Here is a 16,843-nt window from a genome sequence, read left to right as displayed (position 1 = left end):
TGCAAATTAAATTTCCTTCGTGCGACAACTCACCTGGTGTAGTTTCTACCTGTGACTCACCCAGGAGCATACTCACGTTAGTTGGGTTACTCTGGCCGTCCTGCTCTGGGCTCTGAAGGTAGCAGGCTCTGCCCCCTTCTTAAGGAAAGAGGGGAGCCTTACCTTTGTGCGACCAGTTCCTCCTAACCCTTTAATGCTGTGTCCACGGCTTTGGGGTGCAGCTATGCCCGGGCTATCGGCAGGCCGGTCTCCTTCTTCTTTTGCCCCAACAGTGGAGCCACCAGGAGTCACGGGTTCCTTAAATGTCCGGCCCCCTGGGAGCGATCCCTTACTGAGGCTCCACAGCTGCCCCAGCTAGACTGGCACATTGCTTTGCGGGGGGGGGGGGGGGGAGGAGGGTGGGGGAAGGGAGGCTGGAGCCAAGGCTGGAGGAAATGCTGGGGACCAGGCGTGTGGGCAGGAGTCTGAGGGCGGTGGTCCAGGTTGCTTTTCCTGTTCCCTCTTGGCAGAGGTTTTGATTCTCACTGCTGGTGCCGAGGGGCTCAGGGCAGTGTGTGTGTGTGTGTGTGTGTGTGTGTGTGTGTGTGTGTTTGTGCGCGCACGCAGACACATACACACACATATGTACATGTGCCCACAGGCCAGTGGGGCGGGGGGTCGAGGGAGTCGGCCATTTTGCAGAAATCCAGGGGCACCATTCTCGTCGTACTCTGTGTCTGGTGCCCGCACAGCTTGAGTGGCCTCCCAGGGCCACCCTGGGGGAGGAGATAGAACTGTTAGCTCCCCTCCTCCTTCCCACTCCTACAGCTCAATCCTCATCTGGGTAGAGGGTAGGAGGCCCACCCTCCATGGCTGGAGAGTATCCCCCCCCCCCCCACCGCCCCACCGCCCCACCGCCCCGGGACCTGCATCCCAGCTGTTCAAGCCTCTCCCTGTTGTTTCCTCATTGTCTATAGCATAGCTGTGTGTGTGGACCCTCAACCAACCCACACAAAATGCTGGTACCTCTTAAGGACCCACTGGTCGTTGGCAGCCGTGCCCTGGACCCTCCCATGCCCTGGAGTGACCCCACCTGCCAGCAACAGCATCACAGCTACTTTTGCTGCCTCCCTGAGGGCAGGGGTAAGAATAGAGCAGGAGTGTCCGGGATGGTTCAGGATCTGAGCCCTGGGGCAGAGTCTCTGGGCCCCTAGGGAGAGGCTACTCACAACCCCGGGCCTTACAAGGGAAATTTCCAGGTTGCAGCTGCTGTTGGGACCTGTAAGGCTCACGGGGATAAGTGGGTGGGCCAACAGGGAGGGGCCTGGGTGTGACCTGAAAGTCTCCCTGCCCTAGCTTTGGCCTCTCTGGCCCATCTGTCAGAGCTCGTGGCCTGCTAGACACTTGGCCTTCTGTGGAAGCCTCCCACGCCTGTCCTTGAGGCTCCTCATGGTCCAGGGCTCCCAGATGGATTAGGGAGGAGGGGGATGGTGCAGGAGAATCCTGCCAAAATCAAATGGATTTGGTCTGTATTTCCAATCTGCACGGGGGGCACCAGGGAGCTTGAGAGAGAGAGAGAGAGAGAGCGAGAGAGAGAGAGTGTGTGTGTGTGTGTATGTGTGTGTGTGTAGAGGGTACACAAAGACCAGGTTACAGGGAGGCAGGGAGGGGAGAGGCAATCACACAGACCCAGGGGGCTAGTTTTGCTCAAAATGCTCCGTTTATTGCTCTATTCAATGACCACGAGCAAATTATAAAAAGACACCAAATGTCTCTGTCTGCCGTGGAATAAATATTTAAAGTCAGCAATAAAAACACGTGGCTCCAAGATAACACATGTTGCCAAGAGTCATGCATGCCCTGCTGCCGGGCTCTCAACACACGCATGGACACAGGAACACGCAGGGCGACACGCAGCGAGACTGCTGGGAAGGCTTTCCCACAGGGACACAGAGAAATGTTTCACACAGATCTGGGGCCCAAACCCCACCCCACCCTCAGAGCTCCCCCTTCTCCCACCTCCACTGGGGCCCAGGTCCTCTGGGTTCACAGTCCCCTCTGTCCTCTTCCCGCCCGCCCCATGCCTCACAGGCTGGTCACTGCCTCCTGAGGGCATCTGACACCATGAGGTCACCCTTGTTGTGACACTCCTCCCCCCTCCCCAACCCACAGACCTCTGCCCCCAGCTGAGATCTCTCCGCCAACTCCTCAGGAGCTCCCCATCCCGGTCCCCAGAACTGAGGCAAAATGCAATCTGCTGCGTGCGAAGTGGGGGTGGGGGCCCGAGGCAGGCACCTCTGCCTGGGCTGCTTTGGGGCTGGAGCTCATTACCCCTTTCCCGGGCTGAGGAGACACAGTGTCCGGTACAGATAGCAGAGATGGATGGACAGACAGAAACGCTGCGGCAGGACGCTTGGAGTGCTGCACAGAAACGTTTTGGATCAGGTAGCAATGGAACCATCGTTAAAAACTGAGGCCCCAGGTCTGCATGGCATGGGTCAGGCCCCGGGGCCCCAGGCCTGGCCTGGCACATCACTCCCCCACCCCGCCCCCCGCCCCAGTATGTACAGTAGGAAGAGCTATGTTGCGGGGGCAGAGGCTAGGCCAAGGCTGGCAGAGGAGGGAAGGAGGGAGGGAGGGAGCAGACTGAAGAGAAGGAAGCAGGAGGGGTGGGGGGGGGGGCAGGCCAGGACCGAGGCAGGGCTCTGCATGTGGCCAGGGTGGGGGCCCAGACTCAGGTTGGGTGGTGCCCAGAGGACCTCAGGGCAGGAGTGCGGTCACTCTGGGGACTGGCGGGACAGCTGCTTCTCGTAGAGGCTCATGACATGGTGCACAAACTGGTATTGCTCGCATGTCTGGATCATGCCGCCCCTGGGGGCAGAGACACACGGTGGACATGGGGCTGTGGACGGATGGGCTGTGGGGGGGCGCCCCCAAACCCATGACTACCAGTCATTCGCGAGGGGCCTGTCTTGCCCTCCCTGCCAGCCACGCCCCTCTGCTCCTTCCTGCCCCTCCCAGCTCTGCCCGGATAGGAGAGCAGGGACAGGGATGACAGGCCCCTCCACCCTTGGCCGCCCCCCTCCCCTCTGCTCACCAGCAGTGCTGCTTCTCCCTCCCCGTCAGGCCCCCAGCTGTCCGGATCCAGCTCTCCCCATCCGTCCCCTCCACGCCCTATCTGCCAGGCTGTCCACCTGCAATGTGTGCCCGGCCCCTCAGCCCTGCCGCCCCCGGACTCCGGCGCCCCGTGCGCCCGGGCTGACCTGTCCTGACGGAGCTGGCACGTGGTCTTAAGGATGTCCACCACGCCCTCCTGGCGCAGCTGCTGGCAGCAGATGCTGGTGGCAATGAAGCAGCCCGTCCTGCCGATCCCCGCACTGAGAGCGGAAGGGACGCCAGGGTAAGGAACGGGGCGGCTTCAGGAGTAGGGAGGCCGCCCTGCCCAGGGCGCCGGCTGCGAGGACCCACCTGCAGTGGACGATGATGGGGGCACAGCGGGGCCCCTCCTGCTGGGCTGCCTCCTCCACCTCCTGCACCAGGTGCAGGAGTGGGGGCGCCCGGTCGGGGGTCTTCTGGTCAGGCCAGGACGTGAACCAGTAATGCTTCAGGCCTCGCTCTTCGGTCCCGCTCTGTCCAGGAGACAGAGACCCACCCCAGGTACATGTGAACGCTTAAAACCCACAAACCAGCCCAGAGATGGGATGGGAGCGGCAAGAACACAGCGAGGAGGACCCAGGGAGTGGGACCGATGGCCTCTGCCGTCTACAGCGTATATGGCTCAGTGGCATCAGAGACCCAAATCCAGCTTGGTGGTGGAAGCTGGTCAGTAACACAGGCAATGGTCTTCACTGGTCAGTTCTGCCCCAACAACTCCAGGATCAACCAAGAGAGGCAGAGAGTCCCTCTCCAATCCACTCCTGTCCTCCGGTTCTTTATCTTAACAAACTGCCCAGTCACCTGTTAGTCCCATGACACGGAGCACCAGGACTCTCCCTCTCCCATGACCGCCCTGCTCCGCCTGCCCACTCCCAGCAAGTCTTGTCAATTTTCTCTCCTCTCCTCCAGTACCACCTCCACTTTGGCCTTTACCATCTCCACCATCTCTCACTCCTCCCTGCCTGCTCCCTCCCCACTGAGGTCAAGCCGGCTTTGTCTGCAGCACCAGTCTGGACATGCCGCTCTCCTGCTCAGAACCCTCTCAGGGCTCCTGCTTCTTTCCGAATAAAACCCATCCTTCTCAGTCTTCAGTCTGGCAAATAAGACCCATTGTCCAGAGTCTAGCCCTCCAGGCCCTTCTCCTACCCCTGTATACTCGTATTCAATGCTCCTGCATTCCAAATGGTCTTAGATAAAACCTCTGCCCTCCTCCCCCACACTCTCACGGCTATTCTATCTTCCCTGCCTTTCTTTCTTTTTTTCCTCTGCCTGGAATGTTCTTCCCACTTGTTTGCCCCCCAGTCAACTCTTACTCATCCCGCAAAACCCCAGTCAGCACCACCACTTCCAGGAAGCCCTCCTTGAGCACCCTAACAGAGTGTCCGTCTTCTGTCTTCTTGCCTATCTCTAGCTTGGCACTTACCATCTACGGGTGCTCCTTTAGGAGAGAGTCCAGGCTTTGGACAGCTCTGTGTTCCCAGTACCCAACCCAGAATGAGGCTCAGGGCAGGTGCTTGTAAAGGCTCAGGGACAAGTTGTCCCAAGGCACTGAGACAATGAGGCAGCCCTCACCTCACTTCAGCCTCCTTCCAGGGAAGCAGGAAGCTGGTTCCTTGAGCCCCTAGGTTATCTGGCTGTGACGGCTACCAGAGCCTCTGCCCCCACCTCCTGGCCCTCTCATGCCCCCAGCAAGGCCTAGATCTCAGAGCTGCTCATGTGGCCACTGCCCTTCTGGGCCTGAGTGCTTTGACACCCCACCTTCTACCTTCTCCAGTGGGAGAGGGCAACTCAGAGGGGACACGTTTCAGGCCTTGAGTTTGACCCTGAAGCTGCCAGTGTGAGTAGACTTCTGACTGTTTCTGGATAGAGCACAGCTTCCTGGTGCCTGGCTCACCTCTTCCAACCTGTGGGGTTATTACACTGGGCTCTACCTTCCCGTAACATGGGTCTTATTTCTCAAAAACAGAACCCATTAATCCTCCTGACTCCAAAGGAACAATCTCCTCTATTATGCTGAGCCTGGGAGAAGCACAACTTCAGGGTGGGAGGATACCTTCCCCCCTTCTTCTGGGATGTTTTGTTAAGCATCACTTCCCTGTGAAACCCAAATGCAGCAAGGAGTGCCTGCCCTCTGGTGGACGGATTGCATACTACAGGACCTCAACGTTACCAACGGACCTTCCGTTTTAAGGACAGCGCTGGAGGCTGTTGGAGATCCCTTATCCAGGCAGTCCTGGACTTGAGTGTATCTTAAGCAGAGTTGGAAGGCATTCAGAATGACAGTGTAGACAGAGAATCTAAGAGCATTAAATGCAACTGAGGTTTCATCCTGCCTCTGGCCCTCAAGTCTTTTCACCCCTCCCTCATCCCTGCTTATCCGTACATCCTGAGAAGGCACGGGCCTGGATTTCAGCTACAGTGAACTCTTGGACCCTGTGATCTGTGGCATCCCCAGTCATGACCCTGTCCCTCATCCTCCCAGCCCAGCCCAGCCCCTGGCCTCACCCTGAGGGAGATGAGTCGCAGCCGGTAATCCTCAGTATGAATGACTTTCTGCACGATGATCTCCACACCGTCGTACATCACCTGCTTCTCCGGCCAGTACTCAGTGCATTTCTGCAGGGGCCCAGAGCAGGCTGCATACACTCCCAGTGCCCCCCCACACCGAGTCTCCCTAGTGCCCCACCAGGGCCAGCGGGGCAAGATACAAAAGGGCAACAGGTTTGCAATCAGAGAGCACTGGGTTCAAATGCCCCTTTTGAGCCTCAGGTCCCTCATCTGGAAAATGGAAGTAATACCTACTTCGAAGGACTCTTCTGGGGATTCGATTAACTGGGCTGGCCTGGCATGAGCACAAGAGCCACCAGAGCTAGCCCTGGCTGGGGGTGGGGGCAGAGCAGCGTGTTTCCGGAGGTCGACCCATCTCTGTGGCCCTGAGCAGATGACCTAACCCTGCTTAGCCTCCCATTTCCCCTCCTTGGCCGCAGGCTCCTAACCTCCCAAGACTGTTGTCAGGACTAATATGGAAACAGATGCTCAGCAAAGGGCACAAAGCGGCAGACACCTGGGAACAGCACAGGGGTGCCTACCTCGTTCATCTCCTCGATGTTGGTGATCATGACGATGATGGGCGTGTGCTCTTGCCACACCATGCGCCAGAAGTCACCGACTGTGCTGACGATGGGTCCCTGAGTGGCGATGTACACCTTCTCCTCCCCACCATAGCCCTGCGGCCAGCCAAGCCCAGGCTGTCAGGGTCGGACACCGTGTTCCCTGGGCCCAGTCCCCACACTCAGGCCCTTCCCGGGGGTGCTGGCGGGAGCCACGCTGGCTTAGGGACAAGCGGGAGGACGGATCCTGTGGGCTCGGGCCTCCCTCTCAGGGAGAGGTCACTTGGATGGGGCTACGTACCCGGATGTAGTTGGCATTGATGTAGGAACTCAGAGGGTCGTCAGGGTCTGGTGAGGTCAGACACACTCTGCTGTGGGGGTCTGGGGTGGGGGGAGACAGGTGAGGCCGGTATTTTGACAGGTGCGACAACCCCTCTAGGGCAGGGCCCATCTTCTCTGGCCCACTGCAGGCCACCCGCATTTCTTCTGGGATTCTTGAAGTTCCTCCTTCCCCTGCCCATTAGCAAAACACTGGCCCATCTCCGTGGCCCTGGCTCTCCACCTCCGTAGCATCAGTGTCTGCCCCCTGCCTGCGTCCCGTAGGCTTCCCTGGGCTCCCCGTGCCTCATGTTCTGGAGAGGACAGAGCTAAGTCAAGAAAAGAACGACGTAGGGCACGCATCCCGGGCAGCAGGGGCAGCAAGCGTTTGGACGCACACGGTCACTGACGGGCTGGGTCCGCTTGAAAAGCACACGGCCCTCCTAAGCCTCAATTTTCCTATCTGTAACCCGGGGCTAAAGCTGCCTACTTCCTAGGGTTGTTGGGAAGATAAATAAAAAAAACAGCTGGGAAGGTGTGATGTAAACCGTAAAGTATAAATACAAAGGGCTGCTGGGATTTGGGGGTAGAAAGCCGAGGGAGAGCACAGGGATGGGGGGCGTGGAGCCTTCCACGCCTGTGATCCAGCAGCAGAGGGAGTGGGCACGCCGGCTTTTTATCCTTTTTTCCAATCTATTCACAGGTCCAGTCTCGCAGTTACAGAGTCTCAACAGCCTCCTGCTCCTCTCCCTGGAGTAGAATCTGTTTCGTTCCAGCTAGAGCCTCCCTGAATGGACTCTTCTGTCGGGGCAGAGGCTGGGACGGAGATGGCGAGGCTGCGCGCGGTGGGCAGGGAGATGGCTGGGGGCCCGGGCCCTGGCTCCTGCTCTGGCTCTGTCACCAGCTCCCTGTCCTATCCCTTTCTCTCCCGAATAGGGAGGGCCGAACGGAAGACGCTTCCAGCACCCAGGCTGGGGCTCTCCAAGGCAGGACAGGGGAGCCGAGAACTGGGTTCGAGTCCTGACGCTGTGACTTGCTGTGACTTGCTGGCAGCGTCAGCTTAGTTTCCCCGTGCCGCGTCTACGGGGACATCCCTTCCATCCTAGCCCTGCTCGTCTTGTAAAGGTGAAAGGAGCGAATGGTAACTCGAGATCGGTAACTGAGCCCAGCACACACCATGCAGCACAGAGCTGTTACGACTGCCGTTATTACCAGCTTTCCTAGAAAGTCCCCAGGTAGAGAGGATCCCAAACCGGGGAGGAAAAGCAGGTGACACTCACAAGCCTCTGCTCTCCAGCCCTTTCATGCCCAGCCCCAAGGCCTGAGGTCCTGGCAGCTGATCTGGGGGCCAGGCAGCAGAGAAGGGAGGGGAAGGGCAGGGGACGCTGGGTGGCCGGCAGAAGAAAGGAGCAGGGAGTGCTGAGGGGCCGGCTCGCTTCTTGCCGGTGCCTGCCCAGACTAGGGGCCAGAAGTGGGCACAGCACTCTCGGGCCAGACACCAGGGCCTTTGGCATTAAAGAACCACTGTGGGCACGGTGACCCCCCTGAGTACTGCCTCTGTGCCTGGTGCTGTGCTTGAGCGTAGGGACTCCCCAACAAACAAGACGGGTCCCTGCCCCCAAGTACTGCAGGCAGGCAAGCAGTGGGTGGTCTGAGAGCAACCGGGCTGGGTGTGAAGGCCCAGTAGGAACAGGAGTAGGGAACGCCATTCTGTCCGATTCCAGGGCGCAGGGCAGGGTGGGGGATGGAGCCATGAGCTGCAGAGGAACCAACTGTCAGAGGGTCTTATAAACCATGCTTATCGAAACCTGAGGATTACAAGGGTGACGATGACGGTGTTTAAGCAGGAGAAGGACACAAATGGATTTCTGTTTTGCACCATTTCTGTGATGATGGCAGATGAAGGACAGGAGGAGAGAGTACAGGACTCAGGAGACCCGTCAGGAGATTACTGCCTGGCACAACTCCAGGGGCCTTATGTCAATGCAGTCTATGCCAATGTGCTCCTGGAACTGGGCAATATAGATGCCCTGACCCCCCAAAAGTCATATGGCAGTGAGCATGGAGAGGGAGAGCTGATCTGAGAGACATTCCTTCCTTCCTTCCTTCCTTCATTCATTCCCTCCCTCCCTCCCTCACTCAAATAGGAGCAGAATGTCTACTATGTGCCAGGCCCTATTTTGGTACTTGGGGCACAGTGGCAAATGGACAGAAATTGCTCCCCCATATCTTGTCTTCAGTGCTGCCAGCTGGGTTACTGGTCATTCTGTCCTGTAACTGCCCATGGGTCTGATTCTTCCATTGGACTGTGAACTCCCTGTCTCTCATTCATGCCTCAGTCCCCAGTCCCTGGGGCGGAGGTTCAGCCGATGTGTGCCAAATGAATGAGAGAACAAGCTTCAGGGTGTCCTGGATCTGGCAGGCCTCTGTCACATCTGACACGCCCTCTGTCCCACACACCCCCGTGCTGGTCCCAGTCTCTGAGGCACAGGGTCAATTCTTGGGACCACGGAGGATGTTCTGTGGGGCTCCAGGGCCTGGAGGCTCAGAGCATGGTTGAAGTGGCTCAAGACCTCTCAGCAATCCAGTGGGGACCAGGAGGAGTGGTGGCCTGGCTCCCACCCCCCCCCCCAGGGACCATTCTGAGCGAGCAGCAAAGCCCTAGGTTCTGGGGGACCTGAGCCCCTCCCGCCACAGGGGGCTGGCTGGTTGGTTGGAGGGTGACAAGATGAGGAAAGAGGTGAGCAGCCCTGAATAATGCATCCTGGCCTTAAATGGTGCTTTGTTTAACCGGAACTACCTAGAGATGGTGTAACCATAGCAACCACAAGTCGATATTTTAAAAGTTAAAAATAAGTCCTGACATCTTACATGTCGTTGGAGATGCTGATGGCACAACTGCTTTTTCAAAGCCTCGTTACTCCACAAACTGAGTGGAGTAGGTTGGTGGGGATTCACTTTCAACAAGTCACCCCCTAAGCCAGCCTGGGGCCAGAACTTGGCAGGGGTGATAGGCAGACAGGGGCTTGATGAAAGCTATCTGAAAATGACACCCCAGGGCTGAAAGAGGAACATTAGGGCACCTGGTCTAACTGCCCTCGAAGGAGGAAAACCCCTCTCAGATCTGCCAGGGGATTGATCATGCAGCTTCACTTGAACACCCCGACTGACGGGGAGCTCACCATCTGACGGGGAGCTCATTTCCTTGTGGGGGTGGTTCTTCCTGTTAGAGGACTCAGTCTGACCAAACTCGACTCAAGGTAGACAAAACAGCCCGATTCCGGGGTCAAAGAGGCCCAGACTGAAACTCAGTTCTGCGCTTCCTAGCTGTGTGATTGTGGATGAGCCACTTAACCTCTCTGAGCCTTATTTCCCCCCTCTTTAAAATCTTCCCCTCTTATCTCTATCTCCGAAGAGATAAAGAGGCCTTTAAACTCCTGTCTAGCAGCTGCTATTACCCTCATTCTTTCTCTTGGAGTTTCCAGAGCCAAGCATAGCCAGGGCAAGGGTGAAGGAATGAACTCACCCCTGTCCTCACAAGGCGGGGGGGTGGTCCTTTCCCTTCACCGGGTACCCACAGCCCTCTTTCTCTTCTCCTCATGACCCTGGAGGCCTAGCTCTGGGGTTGAGGTCTTCCTCAGGGCAAGGAGCACCGAGGCGAGGGTGAGCGTGTCCCCACCCCCTGGGGCAGTGAGTACTCACTGGGAAGGATGGTTTTGTACCGGTTCTTCCGCACCAGCCCAGGGATGTCATACTCCTTCGGATCCACAAAGTTCATGGGGATTTCCTGCAAGAGGAGGACATGGGGGTTTTAGCAGATGTGGGCTGCCTCTCACAGACGTCTGACTCTGGCACTGGTGGGCCCCGAACTTCTAGTCCCGTCCATGTTTGCTGGGGTGCATACATTCCTTCAGTGAACACTTACTAGTAAACGAGTCAGTGCACTCAAAAAACACTTAGGACAGTGCCTAGCACATAGTGAGTGTATAATAACTGTTATTATTACGATTGTTGATCCGGGGCCAGCCTGGCACATAGTAGATGCTCAGTAAATGGCTGGTGAACGAGGAACAAGAGAAAAAGTGACCTGGCCCATCACTGCCTTCTATCACACTCCCGGCGCCGCCGCGGCCAACCCGAGTGGCTTTGCTGATCCGAGTTCCTGCCCTGGGCATTCCCACCTCCAGGAGCTCGGCTTGTGCTGCTCGCTTTGTGGGAACATCCACCCCGTTCCTCTGTCCTCCACCTTAAATGCCACCTCCTCCAAGAAGCCTTCCCCAATGCTCCAGCAGGAAAGAAGCCTCCTTCTGAGTCCCCAGGGATGTGTTTGGTGCCTCCCAGTCACGCTCTGTGTCAAAAGCCCCAGGTCCAAAGTCCTCTGCCTGGCCTGCGAGGTGGCCTGGGATCTGGTCTTTGTTTTCCCCAGGGCTGTTCTCGGGGACCCGCTCTCCAATTACAGGCCAGTCTCTTCCCTGCTGTGAATGTGCCCCTCGCCCTCCTGCCTCCAAGTCTGAGCTCCCAGCATTCCTTCTGACCTTCTGTGGGTCAGGAGCACTGGTCCCACCCTTCTCCATCTGTCCAAACAGTTCCCGGCCTTTAAGATCCCCCCTTACCCCCTCCCCACTGTTCTTGGGGTGACTCCCCAGTGCCTCTGGCTTCTTTGCTCCCCCCTCCACCTGTCCACACTGCTCAGTGCCTGACTACAGACAGGTTCACGGTGTCCACGGTTTCAGGACATAGTAAGTATGGGCTTCAAGAATCACTACACTCAATTTCTAGGGTTATTATGAGAATCCAAAACCTCCCCCCGCAAAACCGAGATGTACAAAAGTGCCCATGGAGTGAGGGTAAAGGCTGTGTTCCTCTGTCTCTGGGCAAAATCAACAATGATCTACTGAACAGGAAACACCAAACAGGATGCAAGCCCTTTCTTCAAGGGGAGGTGAGGGTGATGGGAGCACACAGCAAAGCTGAGGCTGGGGTGGTAGAGGAAGGCTTTCTGGAAGCATCCAGTGGGGGGATGATGTGAGTGGAGGCACGGGAAGAGGAAGGCCTGGGGTGATGGTCCAGTTTGAAGTGGACAGTTCCTGTAGGGGTGGGAGGCTGGCCCAACTCGGGTTAGGACAGGCCATGCCCAGCCCTGGAGAATATGGAGCAGTGGGTCGGAGGGTGGCAGAGGTTTTCTTAGAAGAAATAGCCATCAGGTCCAGGTAGGAGGCAAGGTGGCCTGGGCAAGGGAAGTTGAGGGAAGCACATGGCTGCCCCATCCCCCTGGCTTCTCCCAGGAGAGACTCTCCCCAAATACTCATGGCCTCTTGCCCATTCCTGCCCACACTGGTGGGCGAGTTACCAGATGGGTGAGTTCGAGTGAGGAACACACTTTTGGGCCCAAGCCCCTTCCTTCCTCCTCTTTTGGGGACCCTCCTGCAGAGAAAGAAATATAGGGGTGCACCTCCTGGGGTGGGTAGAAAACTTAATTCCTGGTATCAGGAAGCTCTCTATTGCTACACACCTAAGCCTCATTTCAAGCTTAGCTTTCATCATCAAAAATAAAGGTGATATTGTCACCTCCTACATCTTAGCTAATGACTGGCTGAGTGCTCAGGCAGGCAAAGCAGAGAGGTCACTTATTGGGTCCCTCAGAGTCCAATAGGAGCTCAGCTGGAGGCTCTTGCAGGGGTCTGGGGTGGGGAAGTGACTGGAGAGTTGTCAGAGGATGAACAATGCTCAGAGATGTGGGGCAGGAGGAGGGGAGGAAAGCAGGAGAGTCAGAAGGAAGGCTTTCCATCACTTTCAAAGCACAGTACTGGGCAGTAAGGACTTGGGGATGCCACTGGACACCAGTCACCGCGCTGAGTGCTCTGCACACGTCAGCCATCTCCTTAGTCCTTGCAACATTCCAATGATTTTTATCCCCACTTTCCAGATGAGGAAACTGAGGCTCAGAGGGGAAGCAGCTTGCCCAAGATGGCGGGAGAGCAGATAAGGAAATGACATCAGTCTATGAGGTGCCGGGTTCTGGGCACCCCGCACCACTGCCTGGCTTAGTGCGTGACTGATATGAGCCGAAAGGTCTGCCCGCTGTGGGCGGCTGACTCAGGGGGACTCACAAAGAATTCTGCCTGCAGCAGGAAGGGGTCCAGGGCCTTCTCGTGAAGCTCCTCGGCCTGCAGGACCTGGGAGGCGCTGAGCAGGTACTCACGGGCTGACTCCTCACGTGGGGACATGAGATAGCCAAAGCCCTCCTCACTGCAGCCTGGCGTGCACATGTCCAGGGTCAGGGAGACGTTGGAGCCCCTCCTGGAAGGACCGGGAAAGGGAGCACGTCTCAGAGGTGGGAAGATGAGGCAGGAGAGATCCAGAGTGGGAGCAGGGTGGCACCCAGGAGAGGAGTGGGAGGGGGGACAGCACCCCTGCGTGAGGAGCACGAGGCTCAGCTCCGAGGCTGAGGCCTGACTCCCTGTCTCCTGCCGCAGAGTCGCTAACTGAGGGAGGCTTGGGGCCCCAGTTCCAGAGGTTCCATCCAAGGCAATCTCAACACAGCCCTCCCTGGACTCTCCTCTGCCACTGCTGGAGGCAGTTCCCAGCCCTGTGGCCCCAGGAAGTCATGAGACAGGGCACCTGCCTACAGCAGAGAAGCAGGGCTCTACCCTGTGCATCATGGCCTTGGCCCCACGAGTCCTGGGTGAGGCTGCCAAGGAGTCACGGACATCTCACCCAGGAGAGGCCAGGTCCCTCAGCTATCAGGGGAAGAGGGAGTCCCGGGCAGCACAGCAACTGCAAAGATGTCTGCACTAGACAAGTTCTACCATATTCAGTGTCTAAGGCACAGGACAGTTGAAAAGCCCTCATTATATAGAAAGGGAAACTGAGTCCCAGAGAGAGGACAAGAATTGCCCAAGCTCACACAGTAAGGCGATGGCAGAGCTGGGACGAAAAGCTAGGTTTTCTGACTCCTCATTTAGTGCTTCTTCCACAACATCGTGTAGATAACGCAAACCCGGTGTGATCTGGCTTACCCAACGGGGCTCTGAAAAGAAGGTGCTGACACCTCCCAAAGTATGCTCTCGGGAACCCTATGGGACACTCTATAAAAGCAGGGTTCTGGGGTCAACAGACTTTGAGGAGTGCCACATGCTACCCCCTTGCTGATTTACAATGAACACAAGCATGTTAAAGGCCCTGACAAGTCCTGTAATAAAGGAACCTACCCAAACTTACTTGAGTACAGGAGTTTTTGTGTGAGTGTGCACACAGGTATGCCGTGTGCTCGTGTGCAACAACAGTATTTACCTTGGGGCGTTCTGATCTATGTGAATCAGACCTGGGGAGCATGTGTCTACACTGGCTAAACCACGAGGCTGGCTCTGTCCTGGCCACTGGAGTCAGAGTCAGGCACCTGCCCTTCTGGCGGGGAGCTGAGAGCTCAAGAGCCCACGCAGCCCACCCCTCCTCCCCCCTTCCCACCTTTCCTGTAGACCCATGGACTTGACAGTCAGTGAGGCAGGGTCAGCCTCAGGCTTGATGTCCATCACGCAGTCAAACACAGGAGTCTCAGGGACAGGGTCCAGGTCCAGGAAGTCATCCTCGACCTTCTCTTCCATCCACTCTGAGTAGGTGAAGGAGGGCTGGCGGCTCACTGACTGGCGCCTATCCTCAGGGGGCACTGCGGTGTGTGGCTCTGGAGGAGTCCTCAGGAGGTGCCACACCTAGTTGGGAAGATACAGTATCATGGACCTGGGACCATGTTGGCTAGCCCCTGAGTAACAGGGTATCCATGAGATTGAGCCCCGTGCCCTCAGTGAGTCTAAAACAGCCCTGCCCTCCTGGGAGCGGTCTGCATGGCACTATCCTTCACCTAGATGGGAGGTTCCAGCCCCCACCTTACCCCCTGCCCCCTCCCCTGGCAACCCTCAGTTTCTTGTGGACTGAGGTCTTCTTGGTGGGGTGTGGGGCTCCTACCCTAGTCTTCTCGGGCCTTAGTCCTTCCCTCAGCCTAGAACACTGCAAACCCATTTTCAAGAAGAAGGTGCCCCTCATCCCAGGCTGGGCACACTGGTGGAAGGAGATAGACACCCTGTCCTTGCCCCTACCTGAAACATCTAGCTTGGAGAGCAAATGGGAGCTGGTGGGGACTGGGCCTCAGGGTCAGAGGAGGGGAGCACTGAGGTCAGGTCAGGAGGCACCTTACCACGGTGGTAATGAGGATCACAGACAGAGTGACCAGCAGCAGATTGGGGACTTCCCAGGTCCCAACACCCAGCCAGGCCTGGGGAACATGAGACAAACAAGTCAGGGGGGTGCTGGGGACGCAGTTCTCATCCATTCCTACAGTGACAAAACTGAGGCTCTGAAAGCCGCCGAGCAGGAGTGGGTGGGGAGCAGGGAGAAGGGTTTCAAGGGTGTGGAAGTATCTTCTGAACTCAGAGAAGCCCCATCCAGGGGTTGGTGACATTGGAGGCCCCCAATAGCTCCGTCCTACCTGGGAGCTCCCTGGAGTTTACTCACCATGGGTCCCAGCTGTTCCAGGAGTGTGAGCAAGGAGGAGATGAGGTCTGTGGCATTCTGTGACCAGACGGGCCCATAACCGCTGAGCCAGAGCACCCCGCAGGCAAGCTGGGGCAGCCAGGGGGGAGCGGACTGAGATTGGAGCCTGGGCTCCTTGCCCCCGTTCCCCCTGCAGAGCTCACCTGCAGCCTCAGCCTAGCCCCCCAGACTGCACAGCTGAGGCAAGAGCCCAGGTACTGTGTGCACGAAGGCCTCAGGACTGTCCCTGCAGAAAAGCTGACTGGAGGGAGCCAAGATGAAGCCCTTCCCAGGGGGGACCTCCCCTCCCCCACCAGGTACATACATAAAAGGAGAAGTTTCCCCCGAGATATCTCCATAGACGGGAAGTCCTCAGAGAGGGCCCCGCAGGCCTGGCTGCTGGGGAGGCCTAAGTTCCTGCTCCTCGCGTTAGGGAAGGCCAGGCTGTGAGGGTCTTAGCTCTGTAGCTGAGAACTCCAGCCTCCTCCGCACACCAGCCCGAGAGCTTCGAGGCACCGAGGGGCCCCGGGAAGGCCCCTCATCCCCCACGATCCCCGGGTGGCCACCTTGGCGGGGGCGTGGCGGGCCGTCCCTCCACCTGCCCTCTCTGCAGACCCTTGTCAGGCCTGAGATCACCTTACCAGGAACTGGGAGGCAGCCAACAGGCACAGGCTGTTCCTGACAGTAAGGGAGTGGCTCCCGGCGCCGCGAGGTGGCGGCTTCTGAGCAGGCTCTGAGGGCGGCGGAGGCGGTGGGGGCGGTGGCATCTCTCTCGGCGCGTCCCCGAGCCCTTCGGCCTGGTCCAGCGCCTCCATCACTACCGGCTGGGGGACACCTGTGGAGGGCGGACACGCGCTGGTGACCCGGGCCCGGCAGCCGCGGCGGGCCGCTCCTTCCGGGGTAGCTGTGGCTTCTTCTCAGGCTGGGATCAGTCAGTGCGGCTCCACTTCCAGCCGTCACCCTCGATTAGCAAAGCAATATTCACCTACCTTCGTCAGAAAGAGCTAAGTGTGGGTGGACAAATTATTTCTCTTTTATTTCTCCAGTAACAGAGTTAAAATGGCAGGAGGTTTTTCAGGGAGTTAACATCGCTGTGTTTACGCAGTTTCATCCTTTTCCATTTCTTCAGGAAACAAAAACCAACCACCTCAAACTCAATTAAGAGGGGGGGGGGAAAGACATGGCATAACCAGGCCGTGACCCCAAACAGCCTTCCCACGCCTGCCTTCCAGATTTTTGTCTCTTGTGGTCTGTGCCTTGACTGGGGCCAGAGGCTGGACCCTGGACAAGATCCCAGCCGTGTGCCCCTTCCCTGCCTCAAGGCGCCACACTGTGGGGGCGGCTAGGGTGGTGTGGAGGGAAATCTTGGTGTAGTAGAATTGGTATCAAGTGTCTCGATCTAGTTCTGGGTCTGTCCCTAGTTGTGTGACCGTGGGAGAGTCACCCCCTCTCTGGGCCTCAGTTTCCACACCTGGGAAACAGAAGTTCAGCTCGACCCTTGGTTCCCATACTGCTTCCCGGAGCCCTGGTGCTTTCTCAGGCGCACTGGGTGTTACCAAGAGCTCTGAGTCCTAGGTGTGAAACTGCTTGTCCCCGTTCCATACCCTGAGTTCCTTCTCAGATTATGTCAACACAGGGTTCCACGAGTAAAAATGTGTGAACACCACTGGCTTAGATCTAAGGCCCTGGCCATAGGGATTCTATCGGCATCCACTTTGGTGAGTCCCCGGTGTTGGATGTCCCCCATCAGAACC

At 57.6% G+C, this 16,843-nt stretch overlaps 2 protein-coding genes across 6 annotated transcripts in view; both read right to left on the bottom strand.

Moving 5' to 3' along the window:
• IGSF22 (immunoglobulin superfamily member 22) overlaps positions 1 to 319 on the bottom strand; it is a 19,550-nt gene extending 19,231 nt beyond the window's left edge. The window contains exon 1 of the mRNA XM_081798481.1: positions 163 to 319. The gene's annotated coding sequence lies outside the window, so the exon portion shown is untranslated. The remainder of the gene's footprint in view (positions 1 to 162) is intronic.
• Positions 320 to 1,677: 1,358 nt separating this feature from the next.
• The window catches only part of PTPN5 (protein tyrosine phosphatase non-receptor type 5), a 54,037-nt gene continuing 38,871 nt past the window's right edge, over positions 1,678 to 16,843 (bottom strand). For 4 of the 5 annotated variants that reach the window (XM_081798476.1, XM_081798475.1, XM_081798479.1 and 1 more), the window contains 12 exons: positions 15,731 to 15,924; positions 15,072 to 15,179; positions 14,755 to 14,832; positions 14,031 to 14,272; positions 12,674 to 12,863; positions 10,266 to 10,350; positions 6,547 to 6,626; positions 6,225 to 6,362; positions 5,641 to 5,751; positions 3,448 to 3,608; positions 3,243 to 3,356; positions 1,678 to 2,850 (listed from right to left, as the gene is read on the bottom strand). In XM_081798476.1, the coding sequence (XP_081654602.1) occupies positions 2,757 to 2,850; positions 3,243 to 3,356; positions 3,448 to 3,608; positions 5,641 to 5,751; positions 6,225 to 6,362; positions 6,547 to 6,626; positions 10,266 to 10,350; positions 12,674 to 12,863; positions 14,031 to 14,272; positions 14,755 to 14,832; positions 15,072 to 15,179; positions 15,731 to 15,924 (1,595 nt within the window). In that variant the 3' untranslated portion in view covers positions 1,678 to 2,756. The remainder of the gene's footprint in view (positions 2,851 to 3,242; positions 3,357 to 3,447; positions 3,609 to 5,640; positions 5,752 to 6,224; positions 6,363 to 6,546; positions 6,627 to 10,265; positions 10,351 to 12,673; positions 12,864 to 14,030; positions 14,273 to 14,754; positions 14,833 to 15,071; positions 15,180 to 15,730; positions 15,925 to 16,843) is intronic. The other variant, XM_081798477.1, reaches the window with a different exon arrangement.

Source organism: Leptonychotes weddellii, chromosome 11, assembly GCF_054177405.1.
Source record: "Leptonychotes weddellii isolate Sample4059 chromosome 11, ASM5417740v2, whole genome shotgun sequence".
Classification (NCBI taxonomy): Eukaryota; Metazoa; Chordata; class Mammalia; order Carnivora; family Phocidae; genus Leptonychotes; species Leptonychotes weddellii.
Note: the sequence above shows the minus strand (reverse complement) of the source record. Positions and strands in the feature narration are given on the sequence as shown.